The sequence below is a fragment of the Trachurus japonicus genome, chromosome 5, assembly GCF_045865225.1.
Source record: "Trachurus japonicus isolate A0001 chromosome 5, Traja_1.0".
NCBI lineage: Eukaryota > Metazoa > Chordata > Actinopteri > Carangiformes > Carangidae > Trachurus > Trachurus japonicus.
In genome coordinates, this window is record NC_140911.1 from 12560088 (window position 1) to 12584319 (window position 24232).

The 24232-nt window shown below is 42.6% G+C and overlaps 3 protein-coding genes across 7 annotated transcripts in view; all 3 read left to right on the forward strand.

Moving 5' to 3' along the window:
- The first annotated feature begins 392 nt into the window (after positions 1–392).
- ccdc120b (coiled-coil domain containing 120b) lies at positions 393–15331 on the forward strand. Of its 2 annotated transcripts, XM_085776345.1 has the most exons (12): positions 693–883; positions 4880–4959; positions 7555–7713; positions 7799–7898; positions 8598–8728; positions 9482–9583; positions 9680–9800; positions 9954–10013; positions 10324–10477; positions 10628–10729; positions 11057–12091; positions 12831–15331. In XM_085776345.1, the coding sequence occupies exons 4-12, from the start codon at positions 7850–7852 to the stop codon at positions 12925–12927; spliced, it is 1851 nt and encodes a 616-aa protein (XP_085632471.1). In that variant the 5' UTR covers positions 693–883; positions 4880–4959; positions 7555–7713; positions 7799–7849; the 3' UTR covers positions 12928–15331. The 2 variants fall into 2 exon arrangements, with proteins under 2 accessions (XP_085632470.1, XP_085632471.1); XM_085776344.1 differs by lacking the exon at positions 4880–4959 and having other exon boundaries at positions 393–883.
- A 593-nt stretch (positions 15332–15924) lies between these two features.
- LOC146987219 (SRSF protein kinase 3-like) lies at positions 15925–23683 on the forward strand. Of its 3 annotated transcripts, none has more exons than XM_085776354.1 (15): positions 15925–16141; positions 17078–17372; positions 17450–17558; positions 17649–17736; positions 17942–18029; positions 18234–18340; positions 18491–18656; positions 18804–18829; positions 18951–19007; positions 19355–19700; positions 19808–19905; positions 20923–21030; positions 21462–21531; positions 21614–21706; positions 21950–23683. In XM_085776354.1, exons 2-15 carry the CDS (start codon positions 17150–17152, stop codon positions 22132–22134), a joined length of 1764 nt encoding a protein of 587 aa, XP_085632480.1. In that variant the 5' UTR covers positions 15925–16141; positions 17078–17149; the 3' UTR covers positions 22135–23683. The 3 variants fall into 3 exon arrangements, with proteins under 3 accessions (XP_085632480.1, XP_085632481.1, XP_085632482.1); XM_085776355.1 differs by having other exon boundaries at positions 15949–16122; XM_085776356.1 differs by lacking the exons at positions 15925–16141; positions 18951–19007 and having other exon boundaries at positions 16963–17372.
- Positions 23684–23907: 224 nt separating this feature from the next.
- The window catches only part of comtb (catechol-O-methyltransferase b), a 216197-nt gene continuing 215872 nt past the window's right edge, over positions 23908–24232 (forward strand). For both annotated transcript variants that reach the window (XM_085776360.1, XM_085776359.1), the window contains exon 1: positions 23908–23965. In XM_085776360.1, coding sequence (XP_085632486.1) covers positions 23964–23965 — 2 coding nt within the window. In that variant the 5' untranslated portion in view covers positions 23908–23963. The remainder of the gene's footprint in view (positions 23966–24232) is intronic.

The window sequence follows — 24232 nt, forward strand, 5'->3', positions numbered from 1 at the left end:
TGTCCAGGAAGTGTCCTTATGTTATACGTTTGTTTGCTTTTAGAAAATGACATTTTTACTTTTATTTTTGATATTTATGACTTGAACTGTACGTTTTTTGTTTTCTTGTTTTTATATATAAAAAGGGGCTTGCACTGTGTGTGGTAGCACGTATCAGGAACCTATTGATTTTAATAGATTAAAAAAAAAAAAAAATCTTAAATACTGTTATAATTCAATCAATGTTCATTTAATTTGCTGGATGCATTAAAACGATGCACTTTTAACCATACACGTCGCTGTTAACCAGTAAGCTAATTTGGACTATTTTGTACAGTCCTATGTTTACGTATGAAGCACCGCTGGGATTGTCACGCGCACAGACGCACGCTAATTTTCCCTCTTACTACTCGGCGTCATTGAGCGCGTGCCTACGGAGCGAGCGGACGGCACCGTTTGTATGAGTGGATTAAAGCGTTGCACACTGACTGAAGGCATGTAACATCTGGGGAGGGGCAGGGCTGCTGTGTGTGACAGCGCTGGGTCGGTCGTACGGTGGGGGAAAACAGAGGGGTTTCATCCGGTGCAGCAGCAGCAGCAGCAGCAGGGGAAACCTTTTTCTTCTCTCAGAGCAGGTCTGCCGAGATGCGCAGGGCTCCGACGCAGCGGAGGTCGAGAGGCTGCTGGTGAATTACAATTGGGGATGCGAAGAAGCCACCATGAACCACAGGCTTTTTCCTCACGTTACCAATTACCACCACGGCACCGCTCGTTTCATTAATTGAAGCCGTGTTCATTCCTGGGATGATTCAACCCTGTGGTCCGACGCAGGAATGATTGTTCTCGGCTTGGCTGTGCTACACAGGACCGCGGAGACCTCCGAAGGCATCGGTCATGCTCTCCGGTAAGAAGGGGATTCAGCTCCAAGATGTCCTTCTCATTCTGAATGGGTGTATTAATGAACACAACCTATATTCTCTGTAAGAATAGCTTGGCCTACATGTGGCTCAACGACGCGTTTTTTTTCTCTCTCCGTTGCTGTGTTTATTATTTTCTGACGCGCATTCACCTAAACGTAAAAAGAAAAAAAAACGCGTTTGTCATGGCGTCAGGCAGTGACACACCTGCGATGTGTTGCTGCTTCCGTCAATTAGTCCAATGTGTTTGATTATCGGCCGGTGCTGTCGCCTGCAGCGGCTATGCAGATGCAGGGTGGCCGCTGTTGCAGCCCAGAAGCCGGGGCTTAATGTGGGGGGGGGGACACATGCCTTATGCTCTCTCCACGCCGAGTGAAATAACAAACACGCCTGTGGATGTTAATGCAAAGACCAAATGAGACCCATCATGTGTGTGTGATTTGTGCCTGTAGTGTGTTGCTCTCCAGCGCCTGTAAACAAGAACACACTGTTTGTGCGGCACGTTCATTAACAGGCAGGAAATACCACGGTCTCAACTGCATCTGCGTGAATTCAACGAGCAGCGTTAATGGAGTAAAAAAAAAAAAAAAAAAAAAAATGTGTGTCATGCTTCTTGGGAATATACAACTTCTCCCTGTTGCTGTAATGTTGTGGTGCAAAAAATTGGGCAGAGGCACGTTGTTACTGCTGCCTGCTGGGCCTTATTGATTTCACTGTTCTCATTTATAAATACTGCTTGTTCTCATGCAGCAGTGCTAAGCCCCATTATTAACAGATTCCTGAACAAGGATGTCTGGCTGGATCAGGAAAAAAAAAACACACACACCATCCAAATGGGTTAGTGTGGGTCAGTCAGTGCCTTCAGGGTGATTCACTGCTAATCCACCTTTTGGTGTATCTGGGAAACACCTCTCTGTTTTAAGAGGAGGGTTTTCCTTTTTTTCCTTTTTTTTCTTTTTCTTTTCCGCTGTGGGGCATTTCTGAAAGTGCTGATTGTTCCTATTTTAGGGTTTTTTGTATTTACAGCAGCTTTGAATTCATGGACCATTAGGCCATTTGCAAAGAGGTTTGGCTTGGCTTTTTTTTATTGCAGGGGAAGTCAAGAGACCATTCACGCTCGGTTTCATCTTGATCAGGGGGACTTTGACACATGTTGGTGCTTGTTTTCACCCCTCTCCCCTCACTGTTGTTTTCACACTGTTATCATGGTGCTCTGCGTTTTCTATGAACAACTCCCTATGGTCCTCACACTGCTTTGAGTTTTACACTTCAATCAGACGCTGAAATTAGACCTTGACCCAGATTGGATCGATCACAATAGTATTCTTCTGTCACACTTTGTTAGATCAAGGTGACACTGCTCCTTTTATGATAGCCTTAAGGCATGGGGGGGATGATGATGATCTGAGCATCTGGTTTGGTCGTAGCTGACTGACAAACATGCGTTGAGAGGGCAGTGTGAAAAATCACACACCCCTCAGCAAGCCTCTTCACCTGGACATTCGCACGGGTTTAAAATGATAATGTGCTTTTGGCTTCGTTTTGAAGTGCCTCGGTTTTTAAGTGTGTGAGCTCAGGGAATCAAGTCCCAGACCTTATCAAGTGTTGAAAATACACCAGAGGAGTAATGACATGGATAGGGACTGAGAGAATTCACCCACATTTCTGCAGTTATGACGAACTTGAAAGCGCTCTGAAGAATCAGATCAGGCTGTAGTGCATTGTATAGTAATGAATGTAACTGCACGGCTGCGGCTGCACATCATAAGCAGCTCTGAAATCCCTCCAAAATCAACAAAGCGGATTACAGCCACAGTGGAACATGAAAACATCTCTGGAATACATACAGAAATCCCTCCAGGTGTTACAGAGCAAAAGGAAAATGTATAGGAATAATCCCCTCGGACATTAGAGCCACATTCCTTTCTTTATTACTCCCTCCAACCTCAGCTTTAGCAGAATCCAGGTGGATAGCAATCACCAAGATTGCTTTGTTTCGCCCGTTGTACTTGTGTCAAATGTGGAAAGGTGAGCGTCAAGGCCAGGAAGGAGAAATGGAAGAGCCACACACACGATTGGTCAGCTGAGCTAAGCCGCCCTGCTGTGTGCCGATAAGCGTGTTATAAATCAGTATTTCATGGGTATAGAGAGCACATGAAGAGATCATATTAGTGTAGGGGGGGTCGGGGATGACCTGACCTTCCATAAGCTCTCCACAGTTCTTTAGTGGTGGTTGGTCAGGTGGAGGTGGTTCAGTGGTAAATCCTCTAACTCATGCTGACTGATCTCTTTCTCACATGCCTCTATTTTTTATTTTCCTTTTTAGAATGAAAACATTCGGGTGTTGACGTTTCTATTCCTGAGCAGTGGAATTTCCTTCGGGATCAATAAAGTTCTATCTATCTATCTATCTATCTATCTATCTATCTATCTATCTATCTATCTATCTATCTATCTATCTATCTATCGTTCTATCGTTCTATCGTTCTATCGTTCTATCGTTCTATCGTTCTATCTATCGTTCTATCGTTCTATCTATCTATCGTTCTATCTATCTATCGTTCTATCTATCTATCTATCTGTCTATCGTTCTATCTATCGTTCTATCGTTCTATCTATCGTTCTATCTATCGTTCTATCTATCTATCGTTCTATCTATCTATCGTTCTATCGTTCTATCTATCGTTCTATCTATCGTTCTATCGTTCTATCTATCGTTCTATCTATCTATCGTTCTATCTATCGTTCTATCGTTCTATCTATCGTTCTATCTATCTATCTATCTATCTATCTATCTATCTATCTATCTATCTATCTATCTATCTATCTATCTATCTATCTATCTATCTATCTATCTATCTATCTATCCATCGTCACATGTTACCAATAGATGTGTAACATCCTTGGAGGGTGATTGTGCAGACGAAGGACACGTTGCTGCTCTTTCACACGTAAACGAAGCTCGGTTCAGAGGTCAGACGCATCAGTAAAATCATGTCATCATGGCATGTCGCTGAAGCTATTGAGAGAGCCAAATATTGAAGCTGTAAACGAACTGGCCTAGTTGTAACTCACTTGGGGGCCTTTTCTACTTGTCCTAACAGGAGCTGTGTGTAGTCGTAACCCTGCTCTGGTTACCATGTGTAAGTTCACAACAGCAGCAGCTGTGTCAACACCAACAGTCAACATGCGGGCCTACCAGCATCACCTGTCCATGGCGAGCTGGAGGTGATATTTCAGCTGCTCTTTTACGTCTCAGCTGCTCGCCGTGTCTCCTGCTCAAAGAAGCTAACAAACACATGCGTTGCCATTTTCAGCGGAAATCAGGTTGGTGCCGAAACATCTTCTGTTACATGTTAAGAAAGCTGCAAGTCGTGAATATATCTCTTATATAAACGCTGTTGACAACAGAAGCCTGTTCCTGGGACTCTCGGGCCGGATAAAAGCTGACAGCACAGAGAGTGAATCTCTTTAAGAGCCGGGAGCCATCCTGTTTATCAAGGGATGAGAAGACTGGATATGAAACTGTTGCCCGTAGAAATGTAGCTTTGCTGTGAATGTTGCGATCTAATATGCATGACTTCGAAGCTGAAGAGAGAGGCGTGCGGTTCCTTGTGTGGACACGGTAGGATTGGACCTACAGGCTTCAGCGTTTAGCCTGCCGGACTTGAATATTAAACTCCTCGCTGATTTGCATTCGTGTGATGCGCGCTGCACAGGGGCAGCTCACTCTCATTGCACAGCTCATGTTTTAATCAGCATGGCTCCCTCAGTGCTATCTATACCACCACCATCCAGGGCCTGCCCCCCCCCCCCTCCCCCCCCCTACTCCCTACACATGCTGTGTCAACATGTGTTTGATGATTGTGTTGTGTTCATACTTTTCATATCCACATCTCCTCCTCTGATCCTTCCTTTGATGCCGTTCTTTGAGGCTCTCTCTGTTTATCTGGTTCTTCATTGTCCCGCCATCTCTCCCTCAGGCCTCTTTCTGGAATGTGATGCAGTCTCGCGTTGTTGTACCTGTACCTGAGCGCACATCTGCACACCAGATGTTAAAGAAGTAAGTGCCTGACTTCAACCGGTGAGACCACAGATCCATTCAGGTGTGCTTCTCGGTAGATTCAGCGTTTCTATGGTGTCTTGCTGCAGCCGATTGATTCTCTCTCTTCCTCCTGCCATTCACACACGCAATGCTTCAGTTTGTGGTAATTTGAGAGAGCCTCAATTTGGATATATTTGGGGCACTACTCTAACTACTGCAGTGTTATTGTTCCGCTCTGCGGATCGAGCTCATGCTGGGATGTTTTCTCTTTTTTGTCTCTTTTTCAGCGCTGAGTCACTTCTACAGGTGGCACCGTTTGTGTTTCAGTTTAGCTTTTATTACCGTCTCTGCTGGCTGTGCACTAAATTAACTCTCTGTTAATTCCAAACCAATAGCAAAGAGCTATTGTTGGACCTTTTTTTTTCTCCACAGAGAGACTTAACAAGTAAAGTCTTAAAAGTAACAAATGTAAAATCTTTTCATGACCTGAATGCACTACAGGTTACATGTGTACATTTGTCAAAAAGCAGACAAATATGGGTTTTTGGCAAATGAAAGAACATAATATCAAGCACCCTCGTAGAACAGCTCATAACACACGGTGCACATGATAAACTTGCTTCTATTTTGGAGAGTGGATGTGTGTCAACTCTGGGAAATAGGACGGTTGTGAATCCTGATGCTTCATTGCATTTTGCAGCCACTGCTGTGCTTCTTGCCCTTTGGGGAGGTACAGAGTAAAGTCATTTAAGTTCATCCAGACCAAGTAAAGTCGGTGTCACAGCAACATCTACTTGTTGACATCTGCTAACATATGCTGCTAACCTTACTGTAGCACCATTAGCCTCAGCCATACTATAACAAGGAAGGCTGTAACAGTAAAACTACCAAAGGTGGGTTTAATGGTCAATGAATTACAGTGGTCGTTTGTACAAGAAAAATGTTTTATTCTTACACTGCATCCCTTCAAACGACTGTACTGAATCAGACACCAAAAATGAAGCATAGTTATCTGAGAGCACTGAGGTGGAGGGGTTGCTAGTTTTGGAGAGAGATGTAGGGCATTTTTTAGAGGCTGAAAAAGGATTGCACCAAGTGTCTAAGCAAATGTTTTGGTCGCTGGACAAAGCCGGTCTTAAGAAGCATGGCAGCGTTTTGGCTCCAGCATTCAGCTGCCCAGCGACGGCCCAGATGAATATGTCTCTGTTGTCTCTTCTTTTACTCCTCTCCGAGTTTACGACTCAGTGAGCACGGATGTGACACTGAAGGTACTTTCCCAGGTGCACGTCCTCCCTCGTATATTAGATTAAAGTTAAAATCCGATCATCATGGACTCATGGTTTTGTGTAACGGGGTTCATGTGATGAGCTTTTGTCTGAGCAGCGGTCGTAACTCTGCCACTTGTTTGTGTGAAAGGCTCCCACTCGTCTGTCAATGGGAGGTCAAGCATGCTGGGGGTTTTCACACATACAGGAGCAAACAGCAGTTACTGGTTCAGCTCCAGGACAGGAGCCAACGCAAACTCAGTGCAAGTATTTCAACTATGCCTTCACACAAAGTGAGCCTCATTCTTTATGTTTTGTGAGCGAGGAAAACAGAGCTCTCTGTCTTACTGACTCCAAAAAAGCCCCCCCAAAAAAGCTGGTCAATGGTGAGCAGAGATTTGAGGCAGCTGCTCAGACTAACTGATAGATAAATGTTTCTGTTTGAAAGATGTGATGCTGGCAGAGGCAGCCTTTGGATGGGTAATTTTGATTCAGCCCTAGAGGCCTTCCATCTAGATTTGTGGGTTGAACGGAGTCGTTTTATGATTTACTCGACTGGCAAGGAGACAGCAAGATGCTTGTTTATGGCATCGATTTGTGAGCAGCGTTGAGTGAGAGGCTTTTGGCAGAAAACGCTGTCGCTATTTTTGGATATCAAGTCTCTGTTGGGTATTAGGGTAGAAGCTTTGTTTGTAATGAACCTCCATTATGTGGGGGAAAAGTGCGCATGAGACATTGCTTACTTGCTATAGTTGGGGGAAGGCAACTTTGTTGTCTGCGTTTGTGGGGAAAAAACAGCATCATCGTCAGTTTTCAGCAACAGTTATATCCCATTCTCATCTGATCAGAGTGGAGAAAAGAAATAAAATATAATACAGAATCAAAATTCATGTAAACCTGCTGTTTATGACGGCAGCAAAGACAAAACTCCTTTGCATATTGCATTTGTTCCTCGCCTTTGTTATTTATTCCATCACTTTGCTTCTGGCTCTCTTCCTCTGGCTCCCTCTCTGTTTTGTAGTCGTAGCAGTTGAGCTATTGAGACATAAAACACACAGGGCTTAGGTTTCTCCCACTCCATTTCTCCCCATACATTATTAATGTTACTGGTCCTGTCTCACTTTTTGTTCTCTTTGCAAATTAATTGGTTGCTAATTGCGTCTGAGAGCTAATTTTAGACCATTATTCACTTTTAAAATGCCTTAAGGTGCAAGTTAAGTTTTGAGGAGACTTTTGTTTAACTTTTTATATTTTAAAAATGTTCCATAAAACTGGCTAAATATGGTCAATTTTGTGTTTATTGTGCTTTTAATTCAGACTATTCTTTTCTTTTTTTTGTCTTTTCAAGGATTCAGCTCTAGATACCTGAGCAGAGGTGCAGTGGCTCCCCCTGATGGTACCTGGCACAGTCTGATCTAGGAGACACACATGCTTATTTACTGCTGACTTGCTAGAAATGCAACAAATGACTCTCCACCTCAAGACAACATATGGCTGATACTGCAAGGTTAGAGAGGAAAAAAGACCCAAGCCTGAATACAGTTTGTTGATGCACCTCGGCTGCACTCAAACCTCAGTTTCTTTTCCTCCAGGTGAGGACGTGGTCGGGAGTGTGAGTTGTAAAGTCCCCAGAATTGCATCACATGGAGGTCAAAGGACATCTGATCACATCCATGGGTTTGGGGGCTCCTGGTGAGTAACAACAACTTCTCACAATTGATGACACACACTTTCACGTCCAGCCGAGCCTGAAACATATCAGCTTGTGTTTTTTCTGACAGTTCAACAGAAGGAAAGCAAAAGTGTTTTTCTCCAGAGAAGGGCCAGCTGAAAAAACAGTTGTATGTGTGAAGGCCTTTTGTTCACATACTGTCACCACAGCTGTGAGATAATCTTATCAGAGCATTAAGTTACTGTGAACAGACGTCACATTGTTAGAAAACCGATACTGCACCCACTTTCAAACAGTGGAGACCTTCGCAAGAGATTGGATTATTTAACTGTTTTCGTCAGTTTTAAATAGTAAAGTGTTTTAACAAGTCTGACATTTTGTACAATTTCTGTAATTGTCAACAAACCTCATGACAAGACACAAACCAACAATTTGTCCATCTGTCTCTGAAAACTGTCTGACGCTCCTACCTCTGTCAGTGATTTTTGTTGAAGATGTGAAACTTTTAAGCTTATTTTAAAGTTACTTCGTCAGCTTTGGACTGTAGACTCAGAATAAAACATAGTTGGAGGAATGAGAGAAAAGATGTGTCTTACCGATTGATTTGAACAGGTTTTACTGTAGACCACAACTGAAATGGGATGTGTTGAAAAACAGAATATTTCCAGGGATATCCTTTGATTCCTCTGTTTCTGTGTGATATGTTCTGTAATGTGTAGATGTTCAAGGCAGCCAGGACAACAAGCTGCAGGCCGAGAGGATTGCAGCTTTGCAAGAGAGGAAGCAGGCCCTGGAGGCTCTCCTCAACTCCAGAGTGGGAGAGCTCAAGCAAGTCTGTTTGCACGAAGCGGTGAGTGGCTCTCGCTTCACATTGAAAAACGTTGCAGCACTAACTCCATGAACCACAAGTGTTTAGAGGGTTAACTGTATCGTTATTATTGTGTAATTAATACAGTAGGTCTTTATGTTGTGTAAAACGGTAAATAAGAAAACCTAAAAAATCCCAAATGCAACTGGCATCCTGTTGTGAATTTGTGGAAGTTTGTTTTTTCTCATATAAAATGGGCTGCATATTAATATTTGCTTGATTGCTCCGGAAAGCTCGTCAGCACATGTTAATGAAGCCACAGCCACCTCAGCTTTTCATTAACAGCTGTTTAACACTGTGTTTTCAGCAGCTGTATAATGACTCACTCTGTCTCTGTGCACTTTATTCTTGGATTCACAAGTCGTCAGTCTGTTTCGTTCTTGTAATTTGATTTATAATCATACACGAGTATTAATAACTGAAGACGATCTTTACATGCCTTGTGTGAATTAGAATTTCTACTGTATAAATCTTTAATAAATTTCCCTGCTGTGGCTCATCACCCTGGCAGATGAATGAGCATCCAGCTGTGCACTGTCAGTGTATCTATATTTGTAGTTTGAAGCACTACTCAGCTGCAGCAGGTGTTATCCTGTTTCTGTATATTTGACGTTTCAGTTTCAGGAGTTTTATTGAGTCCGAGGCTAATATATGAAGTGGTATCATTTTATGCGACTCTGTGCAGCCCAGTGAGAAGGGTTTTAGTAACTGGAGGTTAATAAATGTCCTCTACAGGAGCTGACTGGGAAGTTGCCACGTGCTTTCCCCCTGGAGACGGGAGAAAAACCCCCACTTGTGCAGCGCAGGGCTGGCCTGGCGCCCAACTCCAAGGCAGAGGTAAGTCAACACCTTGAATATCAATTGTGTTTACGCAGCAGCTGTATCACTGTGTGTACTTGTGCTCTGACACGACCTGGCTGTCTGTGGCTGCAGGATGAGGCTGCCCAGAGAAAGCAGATGAAAGCCATCTTCACTGGTGCTCTGTACAGACACTCAGAATCTGACCGGAACGTCCCAAATAGCAAGAGGACAGTTCATCGGGGGTGTCACACAGGTACAACTACACAGCACTCAACAAAAAAACAAACGAAGTGCCAAGCCACATTTTGTGCTTTTGCAAAATACATTCATCTTTGCATTTATGTTGAGCAAAGACATCAGATGTCATGCTGCATTGTCTGTGACCTGAATGTTTGTTGTCTTTCAGAAGACACTGTCATGTCAGAGAGTACAAGCTCCATGTCAGATTCAACATCCCATGACAATGGTGAGTCAACCGTGTACAATCTGTCTTTCAACAGCTCTCGATGCCTCTGGTGAATACTCTGCTGTATATCTATACTCACAATGAATTTAACTGAGAGAACGGAGAGGAGGAACCGAATGTAGCTGCCAGTGTTACTCTTTTCACATAGAAGATAACATCTCTCACACTTAGTGGGGGGTGGCAAGCTCATTTTCACTTCTGGTGTTAAGTAAATAATAATCTACAATCACATTGTAGTTGTTAAATCAATTAAAAAAAAGAGAAACTTGACCTGTTGTCATTAAAGATGATATTTTCTTTCTTCCAAAAGAGTCTTCTCCCAGTGTGGTTGCTGACCAGCGCTCTCTGTCTCAGCCCCGTCTCACCGTGGGCAGCCCTGACCACAGGATCAGCAGGAAACTGTCTCCGGTAGAGATTTACTACGAGATGAGGACGCGTCGTAACTCTGTCACAAGCTCTGTCAGGTACTTATCTAAAATGAGCCGATGCTACAGCACTGTGCAGTCTACTTAAGCAGTCATAGCTACGTGTGCGTACCAACATGTACATGCCCAGACAGATTAAGTATGGGAGATAAATCATTAATTCTTGTCCCCTTGTGTTCCTTCTCACAGCCCAACTCACTCTTTACCAAGAAGTGCATCTAACGTTGAAGGTAGAAGTGTTCCAGCGACTCCTCTCCTGGCTCGAACCGCTCCAATCAGCGTTCACGTCCGGTAATTTGTGATGCTGCGCCACTTTTCTCTGGTGCAGTGTAACCAGAGCTTCCTCCCTCTGTGATAACTGTGTGCTTGGAAAATACTTAATGACTTAGTTTAATGCAGAAATGGAGTCAGGGTTGTAACAACGATTAGTGTCATATTCAGCTACCAGCAAGGGCGCCAGCTCATCGTTTGGTCTTTAAGCATAGAAATGTGTCCCTTCTTAAAGGATTTTCTGTGAAATGCTGTTACACGGTTTTGATTAAAATTGCCTTCACTCACTCTTTATCCATGGTGCTCGGCCCTCTCCTAATGTAAGCCATGCTCTCTTTTCTGCCTTAGGTCAGATGCATCAGGGGGTAATGGGTTGAAGCAGTGGTCTGGCAGCTTGGATGTACCATATATGATCCCACTGGCCCAGGAGGGCTCTTCCTCTGACCGCCGAGGCTGCCCGTACAGCTCCAGAGCCAGACGCAGCAACAGCTCCGAGGCCCTGCTGGATAGATCGAGTCTCCCCGATGATCCGGCAACCAGAAACGGGATGCCCCCCAGAGGAGGGCCCTACAAGAGCTCAGAGACACTGACTGATGGCAAGCTGCGACACATTCACCTGGGCAGCCCTGAGAGACACGTGGACGGCTCTGTGGATCAGGCCAAAATGCGTCTGTCCATGGGCGGCAGAGGGGCAGGGGGAGGCTACAACGAGCTATTAATGGACTATATCTGGGGGAAACAGCAGAGAATGCAAGTGCAGCACCACCTGTACCAGTCCACAGGCAGGATCTGGCAGGACATGCCCTCTCCTCGGTCCTCCACAGCAGTGGCGCCCCCTGCCAACGGCTTTTCTCATTCCCAGGTGCATCTCCCCAGTGCTGCGCCTCCTTACAGCCCCATGGTCCTCCGAGGGTCCCAAGCCGAGCTACGCAGGGTGAAAGTCACCAGAACCAAATCTTGTGGACCCTTTATTCCTTTGCAGCAGCATCCCCAGGATGCAATCCTATTATCAGCGTATGAGTCTCCCCTTCCCGCCACCGGCACCACCACATCCTCCATCCCCAACCTACACCCCTACCAGACGGAGCTGTCTGGCCCCTCCTTCAGTCGCAGACCCCCACAGTTCTCCCTCCCGACCCCAGAAGACTCGACCAGAAGCTTGCATAAAGCCCTGGCTCTGGAGGGACTGAGGGACTGGTACCTGAGGAATGCCCTCGGCTATCCACCCGCTGCCTCAAAGGGCCACGAGGCAGGGGTCTCTCGCCTCTCACACCCCCACCCACTGGTGCACCAAGCTCAGTCTGTACAAGGTGAAGCAGCAAACCTCCACAGGCCTCAGATACCCCAGTCAGCCAGCTTCCACGGTCTCCCACTGCATGGAAGGTCTGTACTTATGTTTTTTTTTTCCATCTTTGTGCTTTGTCTCTTTTTTACACGTGTATATATTCCGATGTGAATCAACAGTAGCAGATGCTTGAGGAATTGAACTTTCTCTCTCATTATTGTTTGCACTGCACAAGTAGAAATGTGCTATTACTTTACAAGAGGCACATTTAATTGAGCCACACATACCAACATGCACGTTCACAAGATTTGCTCAATCATGTTTCTCCATGAAAGCTGGCAGCACATCTCCCAGCAGAGGATGGTGCCACCACTTTCATTCTGTCGCCAAACAACCCATCTGTTTAACGTTGACAGTCGTGGGTGTTTTTATTTTTGTTTTCATCCTTTTTTTTAATGCATTGTCAGCATCATCTCATGCCAACACCCACACTTAGTTGTTTCCTGATCAAAAGCACTCTCCCTCAGATACTACTAGTCATAGACCTCCATGAATTGCCTACAGTGGCTCATGAGGGACATAAGTCGTGTTTACACATGTAAATAGGAGCATTCATCAAAGGGCTTCCCAGTTATGACAGTATTTTCCTTTTCTTCCTTAATTTCATAGGGATTTTTTGACGTTTGATGGGCGAGCCTGCCTAAGCTCCATCATATTCCGAATGATTCATACTGTTTTTTTTATTTCATGAAGGTGCAGTGTCACTGTGGTTTTACGCTTCACTTGTTGCCTCTTGTTTGTGTAGTGCTTTATTGATTTTGTCTTCCTACCCAACAGGTCGATGGAGTTCTCTCTTTATCAGGAGACTCCTCATCCACAGATGCAAGAGGTGACCCCAAAGGAACCCAGCGCAGACCCAGGCACCCTAGTCTGATGCAGCAGAACACACACAAACACACACACACCAACACTACATTTATATGAGCAAAAACACTGTAGCCTCACACACACATTCACTCAACAGTCACACTCTTACACAGACAAATTGATACAATGTGACCTCAATTGCAAAGCAAAACACGGCAACCTCAGCAGAAATAGACTGGAATAAATGATAAACTGTAGCTGTGCAGTGTGAAAAAGCCTTGGCAAGTTCCCCGTGTTATAACTGATTCCACCAGTATGAAATTCAAACCCAGTGCTCTCATGTGGATGTGAGCTGGTGTTGACTTGCGGAGTATGTAACAACAACATGGTCATGCTGTATATCGATATTTCTGGTCCAACACGAGCAGTGAAGTCCTTCCTAATAACCCTGAAAAGTCTCCCAAGATATACTTTTTTACAGAATATATACAACTCTAAATCACTATTTTGTATCTTCTGAGATATAAAGAACAGTTATACTAAAGAGGTAATTTATTGCTCATTAATCGTGTGCTATTCAAAGATGTTATATGAGCCCACGTCATTTGAAAAGTATTAATACATGCCGATGAATGTGTGTTTGTAAAGTATATAAAACGCAAAAACAAGCTTCAGTCCTCATCTGCCGTTAATTTCACAACCATTTGTACTTTTCATGTTTGATAAATGGGACAGGCCATGAACTGTAGCGTACTGGTGTAGCAGGACGGGAGTGCCTAAATGTTTTAGTATCGAAACTAAACCGTGGTTAGAAAACTTTAAAGTGCTTTCTAATAATCTGAAATGCTAGCATTAAGCCTCTGTGAGCTTAGTCTAATCAAAAAAACTGAAAGCAGTTCATGATGTCACTAAATTAGGATATTTGGAATGATGTCATATATATTGTGAATTTTCTTGGTTTTCTAGATTCAGCTCGGTGCTGACTGATAAATGTAGCTTTCTCTGTGCTGACCTTGCCAGAATAATTAGAGTAGTTTTAGGAAAAACCTGAGGGCTGTTTTGAGACCTACTGTATGGCAGTAGCACATGACTGTATGACAATAATTTAAACATATCAAATCATTTTTTTCTGCATTTAGTTGTGGAGGATTTGAGTGTCATACAGAGCACTTTATGAACATCTTAAGCCTTAATTCCCTATGAAATTGTCACCATGACAGATGACAGGCAGTAGAAAGGTTCAGACAGGGTTTATAACAGTGCAAAGTGAAGTGAGTTTTGTCAATATCTGCTGAAGGTCGACCTGAATGATAGTCTGTATATAGTGTGGATTGTAATGATGAGTTTAAAGCTGATATTTTACTCCCATACTAACATTGTAATTTTTAAACTAACCACATAATAAGTATTTAATCACAATAACCTCCCCCAGTCCTCCCGCCCCCCCAAGTGAGCACTATATAATTGGTTGTAGGAAGTGAGGTTGACGGTGTGAAGAGAATAGGGCTGCTGCAGTATTGAATGACGGTGTGAGCAGGTCTCATACCAGTAAATTTGTTTATGAGAATTTGTGCTGGCTATTTTTTTTTATTTGTTATTATTTCAACTAATTTCATTATGTTTTGGTTCTGGTTTTGTATTATAAAAAAAAAAGTTTGTTTTTTTAAATCAGAGTAGTCATGCAGTTATGCACCATAATATATTTCTAGGTTCTTGTACTCAGAGTCTTGGTGGCATTCTGCATTGTAAACATGAGAAAAATTAGACTGAGAAAATAAATTCCTCATCAAAAACTGAAAGCATTTGTCTTGGTGTTAACACATGTGAAAGTTTTTTTCTTCTTCTTCCATTTAATGTACTTGATCTTTGGCCATCTTAGGACTCATTTGAATGTATTTCTTTACATGTGTCATAAGTGATATTTTCTACTTTTGTTACAAACTGTAGCAACCATGAATTGTTACCTGGTTTCTTCTGCTGTCTGATGTGTTCACATCCTCTCAGTATCCAGCTTTATAGAGCTTCTCTCAGCTGGTTAAATCCTGAAATCAAAGACCAAACTGCTGTGCACTGGGGGTCGTAAATGTATTTTTCATATAATGTACTCTGTAAGTTTAAAATAAATAATATAAATTTAGCTCTAAAGCAAATTTATTCAAACTATACTATATTTATGAACCTATAACATTTTGTAGCTATCTACTGTAGCTCTCTCATCAGTGCAGGAATTGGTAATGTCTGTTAAAACCATTTCATTCAGCAGTGTGATGTGTTTATATTTGATTATTCAGATTTTTTCCCTTTTTTTAATTTTTTTTTTTTTTAGATATTTAAGTGCAGCTGTTTTCTCTTTCACTGCTCTCTTTATAACTAGGCCTATGGAATAAGGCTCAATAGGCCTGCCCTATACTGTATGTATGAGATTGTGCATTCATTCTACTTAATAAAGTGTCATGTTGAAAACAAACAAACACATAATGTGTCAGACATGTTTGTGGACTCTTGACAACAGGTACTTGTCAGGGCAGGAAAAGCTAATTGTGTAATGTCTCCCATTTGTTTTGACTGTTTAAAATGATAACGGGTTAAGTTGCCCTGTACCAACAGGTGCAATAAAACTAACAGGTGTCCTCAGAGGCCTAATCAGCAGTCAGTGAAAACACCTGTGCTGGTGGACCATGTGTTTGTGTGAAGGATGGAAAAAGTAAAAACATAAGGTAATATTCTTTTTTATAATCCTTAAATGATTAGTCTAATTCGTTTTCTGTAAATTTAGTGTGGTATCTTACAACCATAGCATTGCCCTGGTAACCTGTAGTATTTCTGCACTACTACAATAAGTCCGGTGAGCTGTAAACTACTCTACACAAGTGATATTGAAGAGTAGTTACAACAGATACTACTTTGTTTAATTTTTTAGGATTAAATGTGACTGCAGCGGCAAGGTGTCTCCACTCAAAGACAGAATAACAAATAAATATGTAGGCTAAGATAAATAAGTATAAAATAAATAAGAGCGCGACCTCCGCTCCACCTCTGGAAATAGAACTGGTCGCCACATAGTGAAAAACGTTGTGAGAAACACCGTGCAGAAGCAGCAGCAGCAGTGGCAGACTGGCAGCAGCGGTCTGCTATTCCTGGACCTGACTGATTTGAGACATACGGAGCACAGGAGCGCAGCACGCGAGCGAAGGGGCTACTGTCCTCGTGCCAGGATTATTTTCTTTTTCCTTTTTTCCCCCCGGCGCAACAAACATTTACGGTATATAAAACTTGCAGGGGTAAGTAGTTGTTGAGTGTTTTCTGGGGCTCATTGTGTTTTGGTACTCATGTCAGCGTCAGGACCACCAGCAGGTAGCGAGTATTTTTGTCCCGCACTAGGAAAAAAAAAAAGTCACTTCCGGCAAAAACAAAAAATAAAAAAAAACATCAAAATAACTGTATGTATGGCTGCAGGAGCCAAACATACAAAAACACAATGTTACACTAATGTTAAATACATTTTAAAAAACAAAAATATAAATATTAAAATACAAACAATGAACATTTGTTGTAAACAGGGTACAGACATGCTATGCTGAAGGGAGGCTGTTTGTCCTCAACATGTCTGTCAAAGAATTTAAAATGTTTATTGGGTCAATTTTAAATATCCAATAGAAAAACTAGTGATGATAACAAACACTTGCAACATGGGCCTTAGCCTGTCAGGATAACAGATCTCAAACTGATGAACTGCTAATGCCCAACAGTTAAAGGATTGCACTCAATAAGGTTTTACCTTTTTACCTAGGAAATGAATAAGGGTTAGGGTTACCACTTTTATTTTGAAGTACGTGGCAGTTTCATTAGATGTCAGATGACTTGATTTCTTGTGGAAAACATTCAGCTATATATCAGTTGAAATTGTGCAATAGAAGGCTATATTAATGTGAATGGCTGGCCCTTCATGTTTACGACTGTGGTGCCCTCACTGTGACAGTTTGTGCGATTTCAGGAAGAGTTCAGTTGCAGCTGGGTTGGTGTCAGTAGCTATTTACGTTGACATGCCATTCAGCCAGCTAAAAATAAACCTACACATTCACTGGCTCCTTTGAAATGTCATTGCAAACAACCCACTGCAATCAGCCACAGGCTAGCAGCTCCAGACAAACAGCCAGCGAACTCTTGTTTCAGACATGAAGACTTCCCTCCATTTGTAAGTGTCCAATGTGTTGCAGATTTCTCCCTGAGGGATCCTGTCACCTGGGCACATCTGAGCTGTGCTCAAACTCAACAGGCTCTGGTCCAACATGTCGTCATCGTATGCTGCTGCTATTTCAGCCCTGCTTTCAACCAGCTCTTCCGCTGCACCCACCAAACCCACCCCCGACCCCTCCCAGGACACAGCGTCGAGTCCTAAACCTCCTTCCAGGCCCGACAAACCGCCTCCTGCTGCGCGGACACAGCCTCGTTCACCTGAGCCCCCAGGATCTTACGAGGAGCAACAGGAGAATCCTGCAGACTACGGCATAGGTAGGCGCCACTGAGGCCAAACTCCAACACGCTGGTTGAGATCTTTCCTTTGACCCAGGTGGCACATTGTGTTACAGGTGGTTATTACCTAGTTGAGCTTGGAGAGATTTTTGTTGACCGTTACCAAGTGGTCAGAAAGTTGGGATGGGGTCACTTCTCCACTGTCTGGCTTTGCTGGGATATGGAGTAAGTACAGGTTTGACTTCTGTTTTTTCACAATAACATAATATAGAATGTAGATAGAAGTAGCTAACTACCTAAACTGTTTGCATGCAGGAAAAGGCGTTTTGTGGCTCTGAAGGTGGTGAAGAGTGCTCAAACCTTCACTGAGACGGCACTGGATGAGATCAAACTTCTGAAATGTGTCAGTGTTGTTTATGCAAGAAAATCTATCTATCTATCTATCTATCTATCTATCTATCTATCTATCTATCTATCTATCTATCTATCTATCTATCTATCTATCTATCTATCTATCTATCTATCTATCTATCTATCTATCTATCATTGGTCACTATATAAATGCTGTATAAATGTCTTTATCGTTTTTATATACAATATCTGATCAGGTAAGAGAGAGCGACTCCAAGGATCCTAAACGGGAGAGTATCGTGCAACTCATCGATGACTTCAGGGTCACTGGAGCAAATGGAGAGCGTATCCTTTTTTACAGAGAGGGACAAATTTTTACAAAACACACATTGTCCCTTTGTTTTACCCTGTAGTGCAGGTGTGGCTTTTCTATCAAGTTGGTACGAAATGATGGGACTATTTAAATATGCAGATCATGTAAATACCTTTTAGATTCCTCCAAAAAGCTCTGATGCATGCTCTGAAACAAGGCCCTTAATTCCTCTCCAGATGTGTGCATGGTTCTCGAGGTGCTTGGCCACCAGCTGCTGCGGTGGATCATCAAATCTAACTACACCGGCCTTCCCCTGCCTTGTGTCAAGAGCATCCTCAGACAGGTGCTGTGAAACCTCTTAAACCATCTCCAATCAGCCTCCCTGTCTCTCACCACTGACTGAGCTCTTTTTGTGAGCAGATTATCTTCTATTTTTGCTTTTCATTGACACAAGGTGCAACGACAGTGACTCCATTTTCTTTCCTTATCGCAGGTTCTGCAGGGCTTAGATTACTTGCACACTAAATGCAAGATTATCCACACAGACATCAAGCCAGAAAACATCCTGCTGAGAGTGGACGAGGCTTATATTCAAAAAATGGCAGCCAACACCAAGCTGTGGCAGCTGCCAGTATCCTCTGCTATATCCAGCACCTCAGGTTAGTGGTGCTTTGCTATACAAAAAATAAAATAAAAAGACTGTACACTGATCCTCTGAATACAGTATGTCTAGATTAAGTTTTGTGTCTGTATTTTTAACACTGTGCTTTTCTTTCCCCTTTGATGACATTTTTATTTCATGCCAGTAAATGGAGGCTCCAGAGAAAAGCAGGTTTGTAACCTGAAAATATCCACTTTTGTTTATTAATCAATCATTCAATTAGGACATTTAAGTTTCTTTTTACTGTAAACCACATAGTGATCTCCGTGTCTTCCTGCTCTGATTTCTTAAGACTTTGTCCAACTTCTTGGGGAAGCTGACGGGTGTTTTCCACACACTTGGGGAGTGGGTAAGATGTTGTGTTAGATTTTTGCATGAGTTAAAAGCTGCATTGTGATGACTAGCAATGAAAATGTCCTAAAGATACAGTATGAATCCCTCAACAATATTGTACACTTTGTATCATAAACTATACTCTGTCTACGTTGAGCAACTTTTCTGGCTCTTGTCTGCATTAGAGTCAATACATCTAATGAGCACATGCATTTTCCTTCATATATTTTCAAATGCATGATTTGCTGCACTTTCACAACAGGAATGAAAAGTGACAATGATGAAAGATGAAATTTTTTATTCCATCTTCACTTTCTGATGTTTGGGGGTTTTTTTTGTCCCACAACTGACGGCACCCTGCAGTCAACCAAGGTCTCCAGAAGCTCAATTAACCGACTGACGAGAAGAGACAGAAGACGACGAGGACAGGAGACCACGCAAGTCCACAAACAAAGAGACAAACCTCCAAACCACGTGTCGTTTTCTGATGCTGCTCCTCCCTCAAAGATCACAGGTCCCAACCTCACGTTAAGGAGGCAGACCCTGCTGTTGGAGGACGGACGGGACTCAGCTCCTTATACTCATAGGGAGTCCATCTGCTCATGGCCAGACCTCAACACAGATGCTCCCATCTCTGGCTCCAGATCAATGATATTACATCAGACTGCAGACAAGGGGAAACCTCCACCTTCATCATTCTCCCCCTCTGGTCAGTCTCTGCCCCATAAACTAATGTATCTGGGTCTATGATGTTTTTGAAGTTTATTCTGCAGTCGACTTGTGCTGTTAGGCTTCAAATATGTCATTGTATTTCAGGTATCAGTGAGGCTGATGTAGTTTTGGACCTACTGAAACCAAAGAACGCTGATAAAATCCTCATCAAAATTGCAGACCTGGGCAATGCCTGCTGGGTGGTGAGTAATTTGTTTGACAAGCAAATTAAACCTGAAAAACTACACAATTAAAATGAAACCGTTTCACCCTCCCAGTAAGTTCATATTTCTTCACTGCATCTCCCACAGAGCTTCGTAATCTTCCATAATTCATGATTTATTTTGACACTAGAACATTTTCAGTCAGCAGCAAAATCTCTATTTACTTGTCCCAACACAGTGAAAGTCATGCTGACTTGCCAAGATTATCACACCAAATATTGAGTTATGCATCACATGTTTTAAGGTTGCTGGGAGTGGATAAGTGCTTATGGCTGCAACTGCTGACTGGGTTCATGAGTTATGTCAAAAGGTCAATGAACCAAATGTTTCTTCTTTTAGTTTAATCAAAGATATATCATGTGGCAGATTTAGCGAAAATTTGTTGAGGAGTGAGCGAAAAAAAAAAAGTATCCAACAAACAAAACAAAATAAAATACACGTCTGTTGGCAAGAAATGGGCGGGGCCTCTTCTGAAAGATTTCTCTTTAATCAAAGATTTTGCTTTTACACCTCATAGTTTTATATGAAACAAACTGCAAAGTGTTTTGTAAATGGCCACATGTCTAGCTCATAAAACACAACCAGTCCATTATTTCTCCAGAACTCAGTGTGACAGGTGCTTTCAGTGGAGCACAGTGTGTGACAGCCATATTTACCATGCCCTCCAGTGAAAAACACAGCTGCCATATGCTTCCAGTGAGATGAAACTGTGTGGGCTGATTTGAAATGTGGCTTAAGAGAAGGACATTATTATCATTTCCATGCAACCCAGTACTGTTTGTTTTTGCTTCTCTTTTCATTTGGCAGCAAAAGAGACAATAGTGTTTTTATTTAAAAAGCTTTTCAGCAGTGTTGACAGCCAGGCTCAATGTTACGTAATGCCCAAAACTGAAACTGAAGCTCAACCAACAAGTTTTACTGTCACAGTGGTACTCATACATGCAGATCATCTAACAGTAAAAAGATTCTAATCTAATCTCTCTCTCTTGTTGTCAGCACAAACACTTCACTGAAGACATCCAGACGTGTCAGTACCGCTCTGTGGAGGTCCTGATCGGTGCTGACTACGACACACCTGCTGACATCTGGAGCACCGCCTGCATGGTGAGACAAACACCTGCACAGATGTTGGTGGTTTGCGTTTGCATCTGCATCTGTACTGATCCTCTAAGGACGATATCTGGGGAACACACTGGAGGAATTTCTTTTTTCCTTTCTTGGACTCGAAAAAGGAACTGATTAATATAATTTGGTGGTCAAAGGTCAAAGGTCAAGATCATGTGTGTGATCTCTCCAAATACATTTTCAGACACAGCTCATCAATTCATCTGCTATTTATGACAAAATACATTTAAAGCCCCTAAAACCCCTTCAAAGTTTTCATTTCATATATAATATGGACAGAAATGGATGAATGTCGCAACTTGAGTAGTTTGTGGAGGCACAGTGGTTTGGCTTTTTAAATACATTTCATTGCAACATTGCTATTTTCTGCATTTGTCATGACTGTCTTTGTCTCTTTGTGTGACCTGTAGGCGTTTGAGTTGGCCACAGGGGACTATCTGTTTGACCCCCAAGGGGGAACCAGCTTCTCTCGGGAGGAAGGTTTGTTTTGGTCACTACGACTTATTTGTCCTTGATTAAACTAAATGTGCTTGTAATAAAGCATCTTCTGGTGTCTCCTCAGATCACATTGCCCACATCATTGAGCTGCTGGGACCCCTCCCATGCCAGTTTGCTCTCTCGGGGAGAAATTCCAAGCAATATTTCAACCGTAAAGGTAAAGTGTATAAAACTGTTCAAAATACCATAATGTGCTCCATACAGCTAAATTTACATGCATCTGACATTTGGACTTTTCTAACACTTAGAATAGAGTTTGTGTATTTCATATTTTTTATACAAATGCTTAAATAAAACATCTTGTTTTCAGTTTCCTATATACTTTTTCCTATATACTTTTAAAAAAGGTATAAAAGAAAAATAGAAGTGTTGTATCAAGTCTACTTTTAACCTTGTCCAGGACATCTGCGACACATCTCAAAGCTCAAGCCATGGAGCTTGTTTGAAGTCCTACAAGATAAGTACGAGTGGTCGCAGGAGGAAGCCATCCAGTTCAGCTCTTTCCTCTTGACCATGTTGGAGCTGCTGCCAGAGAAAAGAGCCACGGCTGCCCAGTGTCTGAAACACCCCTGGATTAACTCCTAGACAACCCGGCCCCTCAGAGCCCAGTGGACTCGCTCCCTGTTCAGGAGCAGACTCAGACATATTGCATGTGACATAGGACTTGGGTCAAGCTGTGGGAGTAGTCTGGTGCTGGCATCATGAGCACAGCTCTCATAAATATTTATCAGCCTGACTAAGAGCCCTGTCCCAGTTGGTTTGTTTGGTCTCTAAACGGCCATCACATCGAATTCAGGCACAGCAATGACCAAAGAGAAGCTTTGTCTTGTGGGAGAAGAGTCTTCTAACATGAAGGTGATGATGATAATGATGATGACAAGTTCAGTTATGCTGATATACATTGCTAATAATTGTGTCGTTATTTTAAACCAGGTACAGTCGCTTCAGAGAAGATTTACACCTGTTCACTTTTTCCATGTTCTGTTGTTCTTCTGCATATAAAATCTCAAATTCTTTTTTCAATTTCCTTAAAAATGAAATCCTGAACTCTTTCAGGTCCTTCGGGTTCCCACACAGATGTTTTTATGCGGTTTGAGTCTGGGGTTTGGCCGGGCCACTCAAGGACACAGACTAAGTCCTGAAACCTCTCCAGTTTTGTCCTGGCAGTTTGCTTCAGGTCATTAAAAGGGGAACACTCTGTATTTGGTGGCATTTATCCTTCTCTCAGTTCAGATGAGTCTCCCTGTCCCTGCTGCTCCGAAGCCTCCACATGATGCTCCCGACAGCACGTTTCACTGTACGGATGGTATTAGCCAGGTGATGAGAAGTGCCTGGGGTTTTTTTTAGCTTTAGTGCATTGAGTTCTCGGAGTCTTTTAAATACCTTTTATACAAAGTGTCTTCTGTCTAGCCACTCTAACAGGCCTGAGTGATGGAGTGCTGCCGAGACGGTCGTTCTTACGGCAGGTTCTCCCATCTCTGCAGAGGACCTGTGAGGCTCTGTTAGAGTGAAAGTTGAGTTTATGGAGAGAAATGATGGCCTCAGACTTCATCCATTAGTTCCACAGTCACTGAGGCCATGTTCTCCTGGATCACTCTGAGCTTTAGATATTGGTTTATATCATTGCCCTGATCTATGCGTCACCACAATTCTATCATGGAGAGAGTGCGTTGAACTTGTTAAATGAGAGATGTCAATTCAGAAAAAGTTGAAATACATTTTAAAAACTGTATTATAACTTTGTGAATTATTGCATATCCATAGATGGACAACCTTGCCAAATTTCAATGAATTTATAATTAAATCTGTAAGATGATAACGCTTGCTGTGAAGGGGTCTGAATGTTTTCTGAAGCTTCTGTAAATCAAGATCCCTTTGAATAAATGTTTATTAACAAAGTGGCAGCGCACCAGTCAGAAGTATGAGATGGATTTATTCAGACACACAACTCAGTGTCCAAAATGCCATCTTGAAAGAGTCCATTGACGACTTACCTCAGAAAACACGGGTTTATTAGGAACAACCTGCACTCTGACTCTAACCTCATTTTAGGTGAAAATGTAATCAAAATGGGAATGAGATTTGAAATTAGTCACTTAAGTATCAGAGTTCATCCTAATAAATCATTAAATGCATCAGCATTTTTCTCCCTCCTTTTTTGCAATCGAGTGAGTGAGCGAGCAAGCAAGTGTGTGTGTATGTATGTGTAACGTGCGGACTGTGGAGATCTGTTGAGTTGTGCATTCCTTGCATGCTCCCATCGAGCAGGGCTCTGAGAGGGGGTTGGAAGGAAGAGGAGGGAGGAGTTAGCCTCGTGTAACAGCAAGCATATGTCCGGATGTTAGAAAACTCACAGATTTTCCTGTAGCTGCTGAGGAGGTGAGAAGAGGACAGGGAGTGGTGCCTACCCGCACATGTAAGTCTTATTTTCAGTTAAATTTTAATGAGAGACCTTTTAAGAATGCATGAGGTGGTTGTTCTTGTTTCATGCCTAACAAGTGTTTGTTCCTGTGTTGCACAAGGGAGAGGGATCAGTCTGAGTATAATTCCTGTTTTGGACTGAAGACTGTGTGCACTCATAGAACTGAGGGAGAAATTTGGGGGAGCAAAGATTAGATTCAGTGCCAAACTGGCAACACTCATCAGTTTCACAGCAAATATTGTATTAGAGCTTCAGTAACAG